General features: G+C 50.2%; 11 protein-coding genes across 11 annotated transcripts; 4 read left to right on the forward strand and 7 right to left on the reverse strand.

Moving 5' to 3' along the window:
- Positions 1 to 6: 6 nt before the first annotated feature.
- Positions 7 to 2,334, reverse strand: XRS2 (Xrs2p; the record flags this gene model as incomplete). The annotated part of the gene is made up of 1 exon (XM_037283968.1): positions 7 to 2,334. The coding sequence occupies one exon, from the start codon at positions 2,332 to 2,334 to the stop codon at positions 7 to 9; it is 2,328 nt and encodes a 775-aa protein (XP_037139864.1).
- A 236-nt stretch (positions 2,335 to 2,570) lies between these two features.
- Positions 2,571 to 4,013, reverse strand: HG536_0E01020 (uncharacterized protein; the record flags this gene model as incomplete). Its single annotated transcript, XM_037283969.1, has 1 exon — positions 2,571 to 4,013. One exon carries the CDS (start codon positions 4,011 to 4,013, stop codon positions 2,571 to 2,573), a length of 1,443 nt encoding a protein of 480 aa, XP_037139865.1.
- A 1,447-nt stretch (positions 4,014 to 5,460) lies between these two features.
- On the forward strand, positions 5,461 to 6,573 carry BUD9 (Bud9p; the record flags this gene model as incomplete). Its single annotated transcript, XM_037283970.1, has 1 exon — positions 5,461 to 6,573. One exon carries the CDS (start codon positions 5,461 to 5,463, stop codon positions 6,571 to 6,573), a length of 1,113 nt encoding a protein of 370 aa, XP_037139866.1.
- A 55-nt stretch (positions 6,574 to 6,628) lies between these two features.
- Positions 6,629 to 7,171, forward strand: MTE1 (Mte1p; the record flags this gene model as incomplete). The annotated part of the gene is made up of 1 exon (XM_037283971.1): positions 6,629 to 7,171. The coding sequence occupies one exon, from the start codon at positions 6,629 to 6,631 to the stop codon at positions 7,169 to 7,171; it is 543 nt and encodes a 180-aa protein (XP_037139867.1).
- Positions 7,172 to 7,219: 48 nt separating this feature from the next.
- HG536_0E01050 (transaldolase) lies at positions 7,220 to 8,221 on the reverse strand (the record flags this gene model as incomplete). The annotated part of the gene is made up of 1 exon (XM_037283972.1): positions 7,220 to 8,221. The coding sequence occupies one exon, from the start codon at positions 8,219 to 8,221 to the stop codon at positions 7,220 to 7,222; it is 1,002 nt and encodes a 333-aa protein (XP_037139868.1).
- A 1,736-nt stretch (positions 8,222 to 9,957) lies between these two features.
- Positions 9,958 to 10,926, reverse strand: RME1 (Rme1p; the record flags this gene model as incomplete). The annotated part of the gene is made up of 1 exon (XM_037283973.1): positions 9,958 to 10,926. The coding sequence occupies one exon, from the start codon at positions 10,924 to 10,926 to the stop codon at positions 9,958 to 9,960; it is 969 nt and encodes a 322-aa protein (XP_037139869.1).
- Positions 10,927 to 11,414: 488 nt separating this feature from the next.
- On the reverse strand, positions 11,415 to 12,230 carry HG536_0E01070 (peroxiredoxin; the record flags this gene model as incomplete). Its single annotated transcript, XM_037283974.1, has 1 exon — positions 11,415 to 12,230. The coding sequence occupies one exon, from the start codon at positions 12,228 to 12,230 to the stop codon at positions 11,415 to 11,417; it is 816 nt and encodes a 271-aa protein (XP_037139870.1).
- Positions 12,231 to 12,413: 183 nt separating this feature from the next.
- On the reverse strand, positions 12,414 to 13,601 carry ILV5 (ketol-acid reductoisomerase; the record flags this gene model as incomplete). Its single annotated transcript, XM_037283975.1, has 1 exon — positions 12,414 to 13,601. The coding sequence occupies one exon, from the start codon at positions 13,599 to 13,601 to the stop codon at positions 12,414 to 12,416; it is 1,188 nt and encodes a 395-aa protein (XP_037139871.1).
- A 471-nt stretch (positions 13,602 to 14,072) lies between these two features.
- Positions 14,073 to 14,678, forward strand: HG536_0E01090 (uncharacterized protein; the record flags this gene model as incomplete). Its single annotated transcript, XM_037283976.1, has 1 exon — positions 14,073 to 14,678. The coding sequence occupies one exon, from the start codon at positions 14,073 to 14,075 to the stop codon at positions 14,676 to 14,678; it is 606 nt and encodes a 201-aa protein (XP_037139872.1).
- A 478-nt stretch (positions 14,679 to 15,156) lies between these two features.
- On the forward strand, positions 15,157 to 16,077 carry FMP48 (protein kinase FMP48; the record flags this gene model as incomplete). The annotated part of the gene is made up of 1 exon (XM_037283977.1): positions 15,157 to 16,077. The coding sequence occupies one exon, from the start codon at positions 15,157 to 15,159 to the stop codon at positions 16,075 to 16,077; it is 921 nt and encodes a 306-aa protein (XP_037139873.1).
- Positions 16,078 to 16,098: 21 nt separating this feature from the next.
- Positions 16,099 to 16,926, reverse strand: MCO32 (Mco32p; the record flags this gene model as incomplete). Its single annotated transcript, XM_037283978.1, has 1 exon — positions 16,099 to 16,926. The coding sequence occupies one exon, from the start codon at positions 16,924 to 16,926 to the stop codon at positions 16,099 to 16,101; it is 828 nt and encodes a 275-aa protein (XP_037139874.1).
- Between the last annotated feature and the right edge of the window lie 323 nt (positions 16,927 to 17,249).

Here is a 17,249-nt window from a genome sequence, read left to right on the forward strand (position 1 = left end):
AATAATTTACGAATATCTCATTCGTCTCCTAAACTTGAACTTTGGCTCATCAGCGTCGTCATCGTCATCATCATCGTCATCATCATCATCTCCGCTGTCCTCGTTTTCTATATTACTAAAGCGAGCAGGGCTTCGCCTGGTGGTTGTTTTCCGCTTTCTTGTTTGCATCAACCCAGAAGTTTGCCGCGACGGGAGCACATCTGCTGTTTCAGATTCTTCAGCTTGTAGGGTCTGCTCCCCTGGCACTGTGAGGTGCGCACTCTGTGAATCATCTTCATCCACCACAAAGAGCTCCTGAACCGGAGTTGATCCATTCGAATAATGCGTGGAACTTGCCTGTTCAGGTGAATGATCTCGAGCTCGGTCAAGAGCAGTCCCAGAAACAGATCTTTCTTTTGCAATTGGAGGGAAATCTTCGACCCTTTTCGGCAGTTCTCTGGAATATGGCTTCAGCGGTACATATTCTTTGATTAGCGAAAATGCACTTCTGCGTATGAAATCTGATGATCCTTCCCGGTACTTATCACTGAAATGGTCTTTCTTATATTTTGGTTGAATTTTGAAGAAATTCTTAAAGTTTTTACGGCCATGCCACGGCGTATTATGCTCTGCAGTCTGCTCGCTGTTATCGTGCTCCCTTTCCCTCATTAAATTTTCATTGGGTCGGATAATAGCCAAATTTCCTAGTTGGTTGATAGCATCCTCAGTCAGTTCATCTGTCGAGACTTGAATCAAAGTTGAATTTAATCGCTTTACTTCGCGATTTTTGGTATCGTTGATGACTTCCACCAAGTCTTCTTTTGGCGTAGCTGCTCTGCGCGAATCATTCTCGCTTAAACTTGTATCCCGCAGCGTCCTCTGCCGTGTAGGCTGCTTCTTCATAACAACTCCATCATCGTAAATTGGATAATTTTGCTCTTGTGAAATCTTGACTTCGTCGATCTCTCTGTCCCTAGTTCTTTCATCAAAGTTTTCTACTGGAACAGGAGTATTAACGCTAGGACTAATCGGTTGCGTCGGTTCGCGCAAAGCTGAATGATGAACCTGATTCTCGTATGATTCATTAGCAAATGTTGGCTGTTCTTTAGTTTCCAGCGCAGAAGCGGCTCCTAAGCTCGCTGTTGGTCCAGCGTGCGCAAGGTTATCCTTCGGCGACGGCGCTTTCTTCTCTAGAGAGGGCATTGAAGTATCAGACAAGGCCTCGGACTTGAATGAATCACCTCCTGCAAAAAACATCAGACTGTCAAGGGGCTTAACTGCTCGTCTGTTGAGTCGCCTCTTCTTTCTTGGCCGTTTTTCGACATCTTGATTTGGTTCCTCAGATGTCTGGCGAGCTTGCGATGCTAGTCCCAGTTTATCGCCCGAGCTTACCTCAGGTGAGCCTTCCAAAATTGGTGCTGCTAACGAGAAATTCGGTACTCCACCCAGCAGTTTCGCTGTGGCGTTATCTTGAACTTTCGAGACAATATCATCAAGGGTGAAAGCAATAATACCCGCTTGGGCCACCTGTACTGCAGATTCAGGCGACTGTATCACTACCAAATTTTGAGTGGAGTCCTCTAACTTCAACAAACCTAGCAACTCTTTCAAGGCTCCAACGCACACTAGTTCGCCGCCTCCTCTGGTAATAGCCTTCTGGGTATACTTAGTTACTTGTTCATTCCGTTCAATCATATAGAACTTCAGACCACTGAAGACTTGCTCCAGAGTGCGGCCACTTGGCACTACCATCGTCCGTTCATTGCGGTCCAATTTACTCCAGGATTCATCGAAAGTAGCGTCTGAAGATGACAATACATCTTTCGCACTGCATAAAAACTGCGCCGTCTTGAGCGGTATATTATGGACAAGACCAAAAAGAGACCGGTGGGCTTCATTTTCGGCCACCACTACCGCAGTTGATCGTACATCTGCCTTTCCAACCTGCGCTTCGATTCCGAATTGGCCAAGCTCCTCCGTAAAACCAGAAAAGCTCTGCGGAATGTCCCATATAGCATCCTTCCACGAAATATCTACCGTTATCGGCTTGGTTCCAAGCTCGATTACGACGTTTTTGTCTCTGAACAAAGATTCTTGAAAGATCATGTCCTCACCAACTTTGAGATATTTGCCACCAGCTGCTGTCAATTTGCCCTGGTTGCTAAGGGTGATTCGCCCATTCTCCTTATTCCAACTCAGGCTGACGTGATTTCTCGATATGCTTTTATCATTCTTTATATTGAGCAAACTCTTACTGGAGCGACCAATGGTATAGGTTTGCCCGCTCTGGAGACAGCGTGATACGTTGCGGATAGTACCATCATCTAAATCATACTTGTACCTCAGTATCCACATGCGCTGTTACGCGTTTTCAATCTTCTGCTATTATGTACAGAGTGTTGTTTGCCACATCATCTCTCTATAAGCTTACTTTGAAGTCAATGCGCAAGAATGACCCTAATGAATAATGATTCAGGAGTCCATCCAGGTAGATGGGGAGGGCAAGTTCTTCACTATTAACAACTTGGCAGAAGGTCAAGTTCTAAATTGGAGCTTGACAGCGATGGCTCTAGCTTACGAATATATGATTATTAAAAGTATGAAAATGTGACACCAAATGATAGGCCTGGCTTCGAAATATCCTGTAGGCGAGAAGTTAGAGGAAGCGCATAGGTGAAGTCCACATCTGCCTGAGGGGTCTTGTACGCCAATGATACACCAGTAGCAGCCGCACATGAGCTTCTGGCGGAGCGCAGATCGTTAAAGGTATTGCCTAAATTCATGAAAAATTGAAGCCTTAACGGAGAGTCCAATGGTGTCCTGATCAATTTCTGCGAGGATGTCAAGCAAAGCTTGTAGTAGAAATTGCTGCCTCTCAGTCCGACGCTATTAGATTGGAAGCCTTTTAGGGAGCCTAATCCCCCTAGATACCATTTATCCAGCGGGTGGATGCCATCTTTTTCATTTCCAAATGGGATGAGAGCACCCAGCTGTATATCTAAAGATTTTGTAAGCTTATTCTGCCAGTGCGAGCTGTGGTGTTGCAAGCTAAAGTGGAACTTGCTGAAGTTTCTCTCCGGTGGTAAGCTTTGATGTACGGCATTCGATTGAGAAATGATGTAGTCGTTTTGAATCTGTAACTCATAACCTGATATAGGGAACGCTCCGAAGTACTTCCTGGTATCATTGTGGAATTTCATCTCGACTGCGATCTTGTTGAAATTTCCAGAATGTTTTGCAAATGTCTCAGATGCTTTGTCTCCTAAACCGCTTATGCACCTATTGGAAGAGGAAATACCTGCGTAGAGAGTGGGAACAGATGTCACTTGCTCCAAGATCCAACGTTTTTGCAGACCTGCACTTAACGAATACTGATATAGCTCATGGCCGTCTTCGGGGCTCAAGTATGGTTTCGAAGTCATATCCATTTTGACAGCATCTAGGTTAAGATTAGCTCTCACGGAAGGATTCTTGGTCAGTGGCACGGAAAGCAGACCCTTCAAAGATTTACCTTCCCACTTTGAAGTTTCTGGGTCGTAATTCAAACCCATATGGACGTACTCTGAATCCCCACGGCCAAACAAATTCATACATGAGCGGCTGATGGCCATTGATGCCTCGTCGTCGAATAGAGATGTAGTGCCAGCGGTGCTGTTGTACACGGCGGATGGTGTCAAAAGGATTTTAGCATGCGTAGCGAGCGGCAACTCGATGCCAAGTTCGCTGGGAACTCTTTCACGTAGATAGTCCTGCGAACTGATATCAGGATCGCTTTCCAGGGTTATCTTGACGTCCTGGTACAGACCTGTACACAGCAACTTTCTTCTAATATCTCCAAAAGTGTACAAACTGGATCCGACATTTTGTAACGGTTGGGTTAGTGCCTGATCGAGGATGGCCTTGTAAGAGGAGTTCGATAAGGGACTGTTGATGTTGTCGCCATCGATTGAAATTTTCGAAATGTACAAAGGCTTTGTCCCTGAGCCTTCCAACCTACTCTCCTCTAGCTTTTTGGCCAGTTTCTGATCTAGCATATCTTCCAAGTTTGATAATCTGAAGCAAGTGGAGCTCTACTGGCGATGTACGTTGAGCTAGGAAGCATCGCGATGCAGTTTTTCAGACTCCCTTGCGGCGAACGCTAAGGGAAAAACACATGATGATTGGTTGATTGGGACCGTTCTCGAAACCATAACGAACATGTCGACGAATGCCTGCATGATTCGATCATACACCATGCTGGCACTGGGTCTTGCTAATTGCAGAATCGCGTAGCTTTCCTCATGCGCAGATCTCGGGGAAGAGACAGAGCTTTGAAACATCCGCTGCAACAGCAGTCAGAGACTCATCATAATGGCGGTTGACGCATCCATATGAGAGGTCCCTGCGGGACCATTCATCATCTTATCTCTCGCTGGCACACTCCACTGTATCTGACTGTCCCCTTCGGCTCGGACAAATGAAGCAAAAATTTCCCGTACCTAGGAGCTGCCAAACCTTCGAAATAAAGCCAACCAAAGACCGCTCCACTAGTCTTAGACTCTCCAATCAGGTCAGAAAGCAGGCTTTACAGCCAACGCGAGAATCTTCCAGATACTCCTCACAAGCTGTTGCTACTCAACCTGCATTCTCCCGCAGTCTTCCTCACTCGGTCGGCGACACCACCATACCGCACCAGACCTTTTAATAGAACATGCAAATCAGCTCCCTATCGAAATACGTACCCAGGGGCTCTGTGTGGCTTTGTCCTTTCATCCTGATAGGCTCAGATCTGTTCACGAACTCAAACCATGAAAGCCGAAAGGGCTTAACAAGTAAGCTAGTAGCCTCCAATCAACGTATCAAAGATGACAGACATTGAAAGACCACTAAACTTTACCGGCACTGCCACGGCTTTCTGACGATTTAACGACTTTAACGACACGATTTTGAGCCGTTCATGCACTTCGATCCCGCAAAGAAGCATCCGGCGCTCCAATCACTTTATAATATCTCGCCACTCGCTATACCATTGTATCATAGATGATCAAGCGCTTTCCCTTTCTGCGTCTCTAGTTAGTATACTTGTATACGCCTAACTCAACCTCTCGTTACATACACCGCCTCAGCAGGACCACATATCGGTCCTCACCGTTATAAAGTGCACTCAAAGTTATATGGTTTCTGATGCAAGGACAGCCAAAAAATAGCCGCCCAGCAATATGGGGTTACCCGGCTCACGTGAAGCATCGTAAATCTCTTCCCAAAAGGGTATAAAGAAGCTTGGCCTTTGTTGACAAAAAATACAGATGAGTTGGAAGAATGCGAGCTAGCCAGCTGTTGAAAGAATGCCCTGGGAATGTCGTGGATCGTCGGTGGTGGTGGTGGTGGAAGTGCCAATTAATTGAGACGACTTCGGTACGTCTGGGTGAGAAGCCATCGCGACCTTTTAAGTTGCGACAGAGCTTCAGATTGAACGCAGGTAGCAAGCGGCATTGAGGAGCTATGTCGCTCTCAGAGGCTGACAATACAGAGGAGACATCTTCTACGTCGTTTGGGGACAGTGACGAAAGCCAAGATGTACGTGGTATTTTGCAATCGTATTTCCTAGAGAACTTTGGCGGAGCGCAAAATGTGCCACCGCGAATACCGGAAATGCTAGCTGAGAGAGATGTTCGACGAGTGTCCCGCGATGTTTCCGTGAGTACTGTGTCGACAGCGCTCTTGCTGGAGCAAAGTAGCGGCTCAGCAGACAACGACTACGTTACAGCGAACGAAGTAGAACCGACTGTCGAACAGGGCGTGCGATTTCTGAGACGAGAACCAGCGGGCAACGCGCAGGTTAGCTATGTGCGTACGTCTTTCGACGGCGGAGCCGAGGCTCGCGAGTACAGATTGCCAAGGAAAGTGTCGCAACCACTCCTGGAACCGGAGGTCGCTGGTCGCCCCAAGGCTCCCCACAGTCCATCTCTACTGAACAATATTCTAATGCCGTCCCCCCTAGACCAGAGCGCCAGGACGATCCCGGCGCTCAGAGCAGTCTCCGGCAGCTATCAAGTGCAACAGCGGACCTGGGAGGCCAGGCGACAGTCGGTTGCGTCTGTTGTTAAGCCGCAAGGCACCGTTTTGGCCGCTCCAGAGCGCGCCAGAATAGCCAGACTGACCGATTCGCAGATGGACTTGACGCTGAGTACTCTACAGGAATATCAGAAAGACGTGGAAGCCACGGCTGGCCGTGGCACCTATACCCAGAGCAGTGGCATCTCCGTACAACACATCGACTCGTCGTCGATACAATCGTTCGACTCGCAAGATCACAAGTTTTCCGATATTTATAGCATTGCAAGAATCACAGCGCTGATCGGCATCTGTCTGATAGTGCCGCCTCTATTCTTCATGATCGCGTCTGGTGAGCGAGGCGGTGGAGTCTCCAACTACCGCCTGATGAGACTGATCATGAACTCCAAACATCGGGTCGGCATGATGAAAGGATTTGTCTGGGACGTCGACGTCGGTTGGTTTCGATACCTGTGCTTATCACTCGGGATCTTCGAAACCTTGGGCATCTTGGCTTCTATAGGCAGTGGAATTGCCATTGGCAGACGCCGCGAAACGTAAATAGAGCAGTAGCTAAGTAATCAAACAGCTTACAAGCGGCCAAGAAACGACCTGTATGCAGGCGGTAGAGTTTACGTGTCAGTACTCGGACCAAGTGCGGAAGAAGCACAAGACGTGGCACGATGGGAGGCTGAAGCTGATACAGTCTGCTAAACGGCTTATGTTGTATAGCGGGGAGGATAAAAAACTGCTTTGCAGCACCATAATGACCAGCGAGAGGGAATTGCAGAGGATCCTGGAGCCAGAAGACTTTGGCGCAACGGAACACCACATTTTTGGTAGGTATGTGGTTATCATTTGTGAAAGAGTGGGCGAGCACGAGGAGCCGACCGAGAGAAAGGCCACTGAGCCCCCGGTAATGGCGAAACGACCATTGGCCAAGGTACCGTCCAGAAAATTACTGAAATCTCCTGTCGCGAGCCATGGAGACCATCCTCTGGCATTGAAAATGAATACGCCGTTTAAACCGCCAAGATCGACCGCAAAGGCCAACAGGCCCTCGATACGACAACGAGCGGTGAGAGAGGAGCAACGGCCAGCAGGGACAAAGGCGAGGGCACGCATACGGCGAGTGAAGCATCTGCCAATAATGCTATAGTATCGTTAGCGTACACAGATTATACAAAGTTCGTACATATAGGGCAACTCAGGCGACGATCTTCTTTTCGATCAAGTCGAACAAGGTGACAATGTCGGCAGAGAACTTTCTGATACCGTCAGCCAACTTTTCGGTGGCCATGTCGTCCTCGTTCAATTCGAATCTGAAGGCGGACTCGTTGTTGATGAAGGAAACCTTGTCCTCGCCTTGTTCCTTTGCGGATTCGGGATCCAAGACCTTTGGAACCGCCTCGGTGCTGTTGTACAATTCATCCAAGAGGTTTGGAGAGATAGTCAAAAAGTCGACACCGGCCAAGGCTCTGATTTCCGCGGTGTTTCTGAAAGAGGCACCCATGACGATGGTCTTGTAACCGTGCTTCTTGTAGTAGTTGTAGATTCTTCTCACAGACTTAACACCTGGGTCCTCTTCGCCAGAGTAAGTCTTTCCGGTCTTGGCCTTGAAAAAGTCCATGATTCTACCAACGAATGGAGAGATCAACGTGACGTTAGCCTCGGCAGCAGCAACGGCTTGAGGGAAGGAGAACAACAACGTTAAGTTGACGTGGATGCCGTGTTCCTTTTCCAACTCCTGAGCGGCTTGAATACCTTCCCAAGTGGAAGCGATCTTGATCAGCACTCTTTCCTTGTCGATACCGACAGACTTGTAAAGATCGATGATGTGCAACGCCTTTTTCACGGTAGCCTCCTTGTCGAACGACAATCTGGCGTCAACCTCGGTCGACACTCTACCTGGAACGATCTTCAGGATCTCCTTACCGAACTCGACCAAGAGTCTGTCGACGGCGTTTTCGACCTTCTCCTCGGTGGTCTTGCCGTGCTCCTTACCGTACGCGACAGCGACATCGATCAACTTGGCGTAGCCCTCCTTCTTGGCGGCAGCCAAGATCAAAGAAGGGTTAGTGGTAGAATCCTGAGGAGTAAACTTAGCGATGGATTCAAAATCACCAGTGTCGGCAACCACAACAGTACCACTAGCCTTCAATTGGTCCAAAGAGGAAAGTTTTTGTTTCTTCTGAGCAGGTTGAGCCATCTTTGATCAGTACCAGTTCTTACTAACTTCTATAAGCAGACAAGCACAACTGGATTGAGCGATTACCAAGACATAATGATTTGGATTGCAGAAAACCCCGTGGTTTATATAATTTGTCGCCAAGCGGGCGCGAACTGGCCGCCAGACATCCCTGGGTGGCCCAGGTTCCAGCTTACCAAAAGGTTGGTCAGCGAAAACGTCATGATCACCTGAGACGATGAAAGTCGGGCAACATACGAGCCAGACACCCAGACCCTGCGATTGTTCGTCTACCGTGCCATAAAAACTTCCATCGGGTTCCAGGAGCTTCTATTAGAAGTAGAGCGGGTAACTGGGGATCTCGGCGGTTCCACGATATCATACGCTTTTCAGTCCTTTTGGGCCTGGAAAGCATTTGCAGACCCCAATGAACTAGTATTGAGTTTAGACGTCTCTTTTGATTCTTTGTCTAATGTTTCTGATTGCCGTCGTTTTTTTACCGCCATCTTTGCTAGACTTGCATGTCCGTCAACCAAAACGTTAATACACATATCACCTTATAAATATATAGACAAACAAAATGCAGGCACTCGCTCACGACCTTCAAACTTCTCATTCATAACTGGACATGTAGTTAGAAGCTTCTGAGGATAGCAAGGCGCTTCCCTGTAAGCCGAACCTGATGTGCGTACTCTGTGAGGCTGAGACTCACTTCACTGCATCACCATCAAGTGTACTAGTTCCGCAGTATATCTTAACCTTATCCTCCTTGGGAAGGGAAGCCCGAATCTTGTTCTACAGCCCTTTCGCTCCTGTTGGAACTCCCCCAGTTCGTCAGGCCAAGTTCTAGAAGGGCAGCCACATGTGTCATCTTTTCGTTTTGAGATGGTATGTATGTTGATTAGCGTTGAATATCTTCGAGCGTATTCGGAATGTTGGCTGGAGCTTTGGTGCCAGGAGCTTCGCGGACATTATCTGGTACATTCTCAATGTACCGGAGCTTTCGCAAATAACCGCTAACACAACCAGATAATCTAACACCACGCACACAGCCGAAGGCTCAGGACACACCCTGAGCCACTGGCGCCGAGGAGCCGCAGCTCGTCTTGATACCTGGCGCCAGTGTAGGTTGCTTCGAAAGGTCGTCTTCGCATCGCCTCACGGCAGAGTTGAGGACCACATAGGGTCCAGGACAATGGGACCTTATGCACTCTGACTGGGAGTCGAGTGCTTTCATATCGCAATAATATCAAACACTGATATTCAGGGCAGTAGCCGAGTCGAAGCGGGAAAATGCAGAACGTTCCGCCAAAGAAGCATGTGCATCTTTGTTTACTGGCAGTATATATCTGGCATCATCACGCCAAGCAGGAGAAGCGGCTGGCATTCACCGACATCTCTATGCGAGTTTGGTTTCACAGAACTTCTGGCCTACGTTCAACGAATGTACTTCTGGGCTTCGATCTAGCTGGGTGCGGGTAACGGAAGCTTGCACTTGGAACAAAGCGTCGCGACGCAAATTCGCGTCGCTCCTGGGGGTTTCGGGTAAAATTACCTACAGAATGGAATTATTACGAGGTATATGCGTTACATGCGTATTTGCGTTCGCATGCCGACCGCGCGGTCGACGTGCAAGTGAGGCATGAGGCCTCGGATTGGCTTTTATGGATAGCAAAGGAAGTTTATAAGCGATTCGCATTATTCGAAATGCAGCGGGGTTGTTCCGCAAATTATCTTGCTAGCAATGACAGTCTCTGTTACTGCTGCGGGGTTGTCGTTTTCCTATTATTACAATTTGTCTTTCTGCTCCGCATCCTGCTCTTGACGAATGCGTGGCGGTCAGTCTCTTTATCATAAGGGCACTCCGCGAGTATCTGGAAAAGCCTCTTGTTGAACCGCGAGCCCAGTTTCTCGTGAACGATCGAGATGTGTCTGTTGTACGCGTCGCGCCGATGGAACACCTTGTCGCAGTACTGGTGGGGACACTTGAGCGCCGGATACGTCTCGTCGTTCAAGTTCAGCGTCTGCTTCAGATCGTCCGGCAACTCGTGCTTGTGCTGTATCGCACAGTGCCTTCTCAGGTCCGGTCTGCGCGGCAACCCCAGGATCTTCCAGGGACACAGCGCAAAGGGACACTTGAACTCTCGCTTGATGTCGAACTCGTCCATGTGCGCCGCGTAGTCGAAAATGTTAGAAAAAGTCTGTGGACAATGCGTGCACCTGTAGTAGCCGCGCTTGTGTTTGTTTGCGATCACCTGCATGAGCGGTTGGTCCATCTGCAGCTGCTCCACGAGCGACGCGCCGGGCGTTGGCAGCGAGCGGCTAGCCCTCTCGTCCTCCTCCTCCTCCTCGACCTCGTCCTGAGCCTGCAGGAACCGCGGAGACGACGGTCCCAGCTCGCTCCCTGCCCACTCGCCCGGAAGCTCCAGCAGACCGTCCAGCCTGTACTGCGGGTCGCCTATCTCCAACTGGGCCTCCAGCAGATCCAGCTGCGCGTCTGCTCCGCCCGCCTCGCACCGCGCGGTAAACGTGTAGTCCCGCCCCGAGACAAACCCGTCCAGCCCGCTGCCGGCCCTCGCCTTGTAAGTGCCCTCCAGGATCTCCTGCAACTGCCTCAACGCGCTCGAAGGGTCCTGGAACTTCAACACCTCTTGCAAAGACGGAGCAGGACTGGCCCCCATGACGTATATATGTTCGATGTAGTCATCAGCAAGCGACTGAGGCATTATTATCTTTACAAAATTCTAAACTCTGAACCCTGGCCGTTCAATTTCGCCAGCGAAACGCAACACTTTCAGCAACTCACGCTATTCAATATTTGGCTCAGCCCAAGTCCCAAGAAAAATACTTAAAAAAAGCCCTCTGTCCCATGGGATCGCAAACTGATCTGACGAAAATCTCTTATATAGAAATCTGAAACAAGGGACCTCCCACGACTCCGCTACAAAGCATCCAGCCCAATGTCCCTGTGTCCTATCTCGTCAATCACCCTTCCTCACTTCGAATAATCGGTATTGCCATATGAGCCCATCCGGCACTCGGTGCAGGTAATAATGATGAGACCATGCGAGCTAAAAAAATACCACTTTTGGAAATAATACCAGATAGCAACTATGCGCTTTGCAGGCCGGAGATGGCTATGCAGCACAGCGAGATCTCCCAGCAGGGGCCCGACCGACGCGGTGGCATTCTCCGCACGCATAATACAGCGGAGCTAGATGTCTGGGTCCAGAGGGGTCAGTCTCAGATAGCTCCTCACGGATCTGTGATGCGGGAACACGGAGCGCGCGGAGGCGGGCGAGAGCTCCGGAGACACGACCACGTCGTCTCCGGGTACCCAGTTCACAGGGGTCAGTACGTTTCTGTCATGCTTGTCGACCACCTGCAGGGAATCGAGGCATCTGAGGATCTCTGCAGTGTTTCTGCCGGTAGACAATGGGTAGGCGTGCAGCAGTCGCACTTCCTTCCTGTTGTCTATCAGATATACGGAGCGGATGGGCACGGGTCTGCCCTTGTCGTCGAAATTGCGCAGGTCGATCATACCGTACATGGTGGAGATCTTCCTGTCCTGGTCGCAGACGATCGGAAACTCTACGTTAAAGCCGGTGACTTGCTGTATGTCTTTGATCCATCGGATGTGCGTTTCTCTGGAGTTCGTGGAGAGGCCGAGCAGTTTGCAGTTGCGCAGCTTGAACTCGTCGTGGAGAGCGGCGAAGGCGCCGATCTCGGTGGTGCAGATGGGCGTGAAGTCGCCCGGGTGCGAGAAGAACAGGCACCAGGAGTCGCCGACGTAGTCGTAGAAGTCGATGGGCCCCTGGGAGGAGGCGGCGGTGAAGTTGGGGGCGCGGGAGCCGAGGTAGACCTGCGGCCTGATTGGGGTGTTCATTGGTGTCGCGGGAGAAGTTGGTGGAGGTCGCCGATGTTGGCGTTCGCGGAAGCTCTTATCCAATGGGTGCGGGCTCTGGCGGAGCGCGACGCCACATGTGTGGTGCCCGATCGCAGCGCGGAAAAAGAAAAGGGCCAAGATCATGAACGCATCGGTATATTCATTAGAAACACTTGATGACTAGATTACGTAAACTAATTCGTTGACAGGCGGAACTCGGCTCGCTTGATGCATAGACAGCAGGGCGCCGCGGCGGCAGTGTCTTGTGTTAATGTACAATGGGGGTCAATTCAATGACAATGGGGTGGGGAGGAGAGCGTAGGAAGCTTAGTTGTTTTCTGGTCTCAACTTTCTGACCTCCTTGCCGACTCTCCAGATCTCCATGTTTCTGATGGTCTCCAACTCGCTCTCCAACTTGGCTCTGTAGTCTGGTTGCGAGTTGAACTCCAAGGATCTCTTGGTCTCGCTCCCGTTCTTGGTGGACTCGTACAAGTCTTGGAACACAGGCTTCAAGGCGTTCTTGAAGATTGGGTACCAGTCTAGCGCACCTCTTCTGGCGGTGGTGGAGCAGGCGTCGTACATGTAGTCCATACCGTACTTGCCGATCAGTGGGTATAGGGACTGGGTGGCCTCTTCGACGGTCTCGTTGAAGGACTCGGATGGGGAGTGGCCGTTCTCTCTCAACACTTCGTATTGGGCCAAGAACATACCGTGGATACCGCCCATCAAACAACCTCTCTCACCATACAAGTCGGAGTTGACCTCCTTCTCGAAGGTGGTTTGGTACACGTAGCCGGAGCCGATGGCGACGGCCAAAGCCTGGGCTTTCTCGTGCGCGCTGCCGGTGACGTCGTTCCAGACGGCGTACGAAGAGTTGATACCACGGCCTTCCTTGAACAGCGATCTGACGGTTCTACCGGAGCCCTTTGGAGCGACCAAGATCACGTCGACGTTGCTTGGTGGCTCGACGTGGGTCAAGTTCTTGAAAACTGGCGAGAAACCGTGCGAGAAGTACAAGGTCTTACCCTCGGTGATCAATGGCTTCAAAGTGGGCCAGGTCTCGGACTGAGCAGCGTCGGACAGCAAGTTCATGACGTAGGTACCCTTCTTGACGGCCTCTTCGACTTCGAACAAGTTCTCGCCTGGGACCCAGCCGTCCTCGACGGCTGCCTTCCAGGAGGCTCCGTCCTTACGGACACCGATGATCACGTTCAAGCCGTTGTCTCTCAAGTTCAACCCTTGGCCGTAACCCTGAGAACCGTAACCGATCAAGGCAAACGTGTCGTTCTTGAAGTAGTTCAACAGCTTTTCCTTGGGCCAGTCGGCTCTCTCGTAGACAGTCTCGACGGTACCACCAAAGTTGATTTGCTTCAAACCACGGGTAGCAACCAATGGCTTGACGAATTGCTTGGCAGCTGGCTTGTAGGCAGCAGCACGGGCAGCCAAAGCAAAGGTTCTCTTGGCAGTGACGACACGGGAGTTACAGATCAATCTGGCAGCTTGAGCTCTCAACATCTTGGTTCAATTATACCGCTATTCAGGGCTTAACAGAGAAACTCTAAACTCTAAACGGTACCGAGCAACTTCCTAACCCTCCAACGGACACCACTCTCTTTTATATAACAGAGCACGCAACCCGAATGCCCACCACCGCTGCGTGGCTTTCTGTAAGTGAAAAATTTTTCACCTCTGGACGAAGGAAAAAAAAAATATGAAATATCAGTCAAATCAGTCACAGCCAGATACTTCGTTTCGTTGTACCAATGCACGACTTGCCGATCCATGAAGCGAGTCTTCGCGGTCCGTATCTTGTACATTTGCAGGGCCCAAACTTGAGTCTTGATAAACGAATCTTTTTTTATCGGTCCCCCAATCAACCGACCGTCCAAAATTTTTCATACCAGAACAACTATTTATACCGCTCTATCGGGCCAAGCCAGAGTGATCGCCACACAGTAGTCCACAGAACACACAAAGAAGGTTGCAATGTCGGTGTGTTTAGCTGTGACCAAGAGCATCGCTGTTTCCTCGCTCGGCATCTACGCCGGTATGCTGACGACCACCACGCTGGTCTCCTACATCACGCCTCTTAAGGTAATCACCCAGCATCTAAGTCCCGTCATTTGCAAGCTGGGCGAGGTCGCCTCCGTCCTGGCCACCTTGTCGACCGGTTTTTTCGCCGCCAGCTACTTTGGCGCCCCTCCACATCTCAGACACCCCTATCTCCTATACGGCGCCCTGGTCGCTCCGGTCTCCGCGCTCTACCTGTGGGCGATCTCGCGCTGCAACCACAAATACTACAGCAAGAGGGGCTGCCGCCGCGGCGGCGACGCGGAGGACGCGTCCTCCGCGCCACAGCTCAACGACTCCGTCGTCGACTTGGGCAAGGACGCACCTGCGGGCCATCCCGCCATCTCGGAAAACAGCTCCGCCAAGTGCCCATTCGCTCCGGCCTCCAAGGAGTGCCACTGCCACAGACCGCCAAGATGCCAAGCCAAGATTGTTGCCCACTTGACTCTGATCTCCGCAGCGACTGTCGCAGGCTTCGTTGCCTCCGTTGTTGGTGTCTACGGCGAAGGCCAGTTTGCCTAAAACAGAGATCGGTGCACCCCACTTCCCCTCTACATATGTACGCTTTTTCTCTCGTCTATCTATTGATCTATGTGCTTATTTACTGACAATTACGACTGCATTGGCTCATTGCATCGCATTTAGCCGATGTTTCCATTGCCTGTCGCATGGTGCGAAAAATTCCCCTAACGGGAAAAGCGGGAAGCGCAGGTATGCCAGGAAAAGGTTACATAAGGCTTGCATCACCAAGAGCTCGCCGTCAGGCACAATAGCTATTGTAGAGCGTGCAGCGAGAAGGTTCATGCTTCGAAAGGTTTCGTTTCGTCACGATGACGAGCGGATGATCGAAGCCAAGAAACCTGATGATTTGCGAACAATGGGAACGTAGTCATAGTTACGTAGTGACAGCTATGGACCGCTTCTTCGAATATATAGAGCGACGGAAGGGCGGTCGAGATGGTGTCGCCTGCAGGAGAAGGTGAATCGCCGCCGCGGGAGGATGTATGTGATCATCGAACCGATCCAGTCGGGAACTTTCAGCACTGTTTATAGAGCTTGGGATAGAAGAGGCCAGCGGTATGTGGCTCTGAAAGTGATACCAGCAGAGTATTATAGAGACGAGATCGAGACGATGCGGGTGTTGCGGCATCGGAACATCTGTCCGATGCTGGACTTCTATGGGGACGAGACCAATTGCATTCTGGTGCTGGAGTATTGTTCGCTGGGCGACCTGTGCGACTTCATCGAGCTATCGAGGGGGCGGGGCTACAGCGCGATCGATGTGCGTCAGATGGCGCGGCAGATCAGATCCGCGCTCTGTTATGCGCACTCGCTCGGGATCGCTCATCGGGATATCAAGCCGGAGAACATTCTGCTCACGGCGGATGGCAATGTTAAGCTGGCGGACTGGGGACATGCCGTGCAAGGCCAGTGGTCTAGCGACACAGATGTCGGCACGGACGCTTACCGGAGCCCGGAGACCTTTTTCGGGAAGAGATACGATAACTTTAAAGCGGATTACTGGTCCTTTGGTTTGACACTGCTGTATGCACTTTTCGGCAAGACACCCTTCAACTGTCCGAGAAACTGTGACGGGACAGTCGATCCATATCCTAATTGCTGCGAAAACTTTGCCAGTTTTGTCCAGGATCCTCATCAGTTCATGTATCAGTTCTATATCAAGCCATTTGTGGAATCCCCAGATGCCTCGTTCACAGGCGGCAGCGATACCTTGCCAATATCTGAAATTATCCATATATGCAGCGCCGTGGTGGAAAACCTGGTAAACATTGATGCGCGGAAAAGGAACCTTGATGAGTTCATCCGTGTAATGGAAAGGAGTTCTTCTCAGTCGACCGGATGCGCTTTTCAATCGGAGTCCTCTATAAGACTCCCGCCTTTTCTTCGGCTGAAGAGCTGACACCAAAATCCACGTTGATAATTAGCACGCCAAGGCCCCTGTCTCTATCTTTTTAAAATCAATCATTTCAACATCTTCAAAAGTATGTACAGATATCTTAGAATTATCTTCGTTAAACTCAAATACAAATATTCCCTTGACCACACGGTTTATCAAATCGCTCTCTGCCACCAGGGGTTCCTCGTTGCTTATCATCTCCTTGGATAGTGGTTTACCTGTTGGATGAAGGATGTATTTGACTACGGGAGGCGCTGTCTCTGCCAGCAAGTTCTGTGGCACAGAGCTCACTTTACCTTGGGTTCCACGATGCTGAAATGTCTCCTGCGGCGTACAACTTTGCCATTTCACGACTAGCTTGTCATTTCCAGTCACACAATTGTATCGGTGAGTCTTGTTGTCCCTCAGCAAAGTCGTCACGGAGTTCACATGCAACTTGCAGTCCTTGCTCAGTATCAGCTTATTGCTTATAACCCGTATAGCATTCAAAGAAGCCTTATACTTGGTCTTCCCCTGCAACACCGGGAAATACGGATGAGTCGTAGGCAGGAAACGCAGCCGGATTTGTTCATCCAGGTAGCGGTCTTCAAAGGACGTTTGCAGTAAGTTCGGAACTCCTTCCTTAAGAAGATACTCCGTTATCTGACCCAAATTGCTGTGCCTAGCTGAGTAACATCGCACAGATCCCTGCCAACAATTTGACAGAGCAGCTGAAGCTCTGAAGGACATATTGCTCGTTCGTCGACCGTCTACAGACCGAGCTTCTTTCCAGCCATGGGTCGAACTTAAGTACTTTTTCGTATACACCAAGAATGTGTTAAGAGGGCCATCTGACTGTAAGATGGCAACCATTGGAACCGCGAGACATTGTCAAGGATTCCGATGCCGATATGTGCGACGAGCAAAGGATAAGGCTCCGAATGGTCTGGGAGCTTCCGCAATTCGATACCAAATAACGATACAAAAACTGCCTTCTGGAGCAGCCAGTGATCGTTTCGATCGCCAGAGTTAGGAATCACTCAGCTGGCAGACTAGACGCACTGCGCATAGATGAGCAGCGGACAGACAGTGAGCTTTAAAGATACTGAAGAGCTTAGTTTCTGGTTGAATAGTCCTTCGTGTATTATGATCTGGGTTAAGTTGTTACCCGGCGCTAGGCTTGGCATCGAGAATGA

The sequence above is a fragment of the Torulaspora globosa genome, chromosome 5 (genome assembly GCF_014133895.1).
Source record: "Torulaspora globosa chromosome 5, complete sequence".
NCBI lineage: Eukaryota > Fungi > Ascomycota > Saccharomycetes > Saccharomycetales > Saccharomycetaceae > Torulaspora > Torulaspora globosa.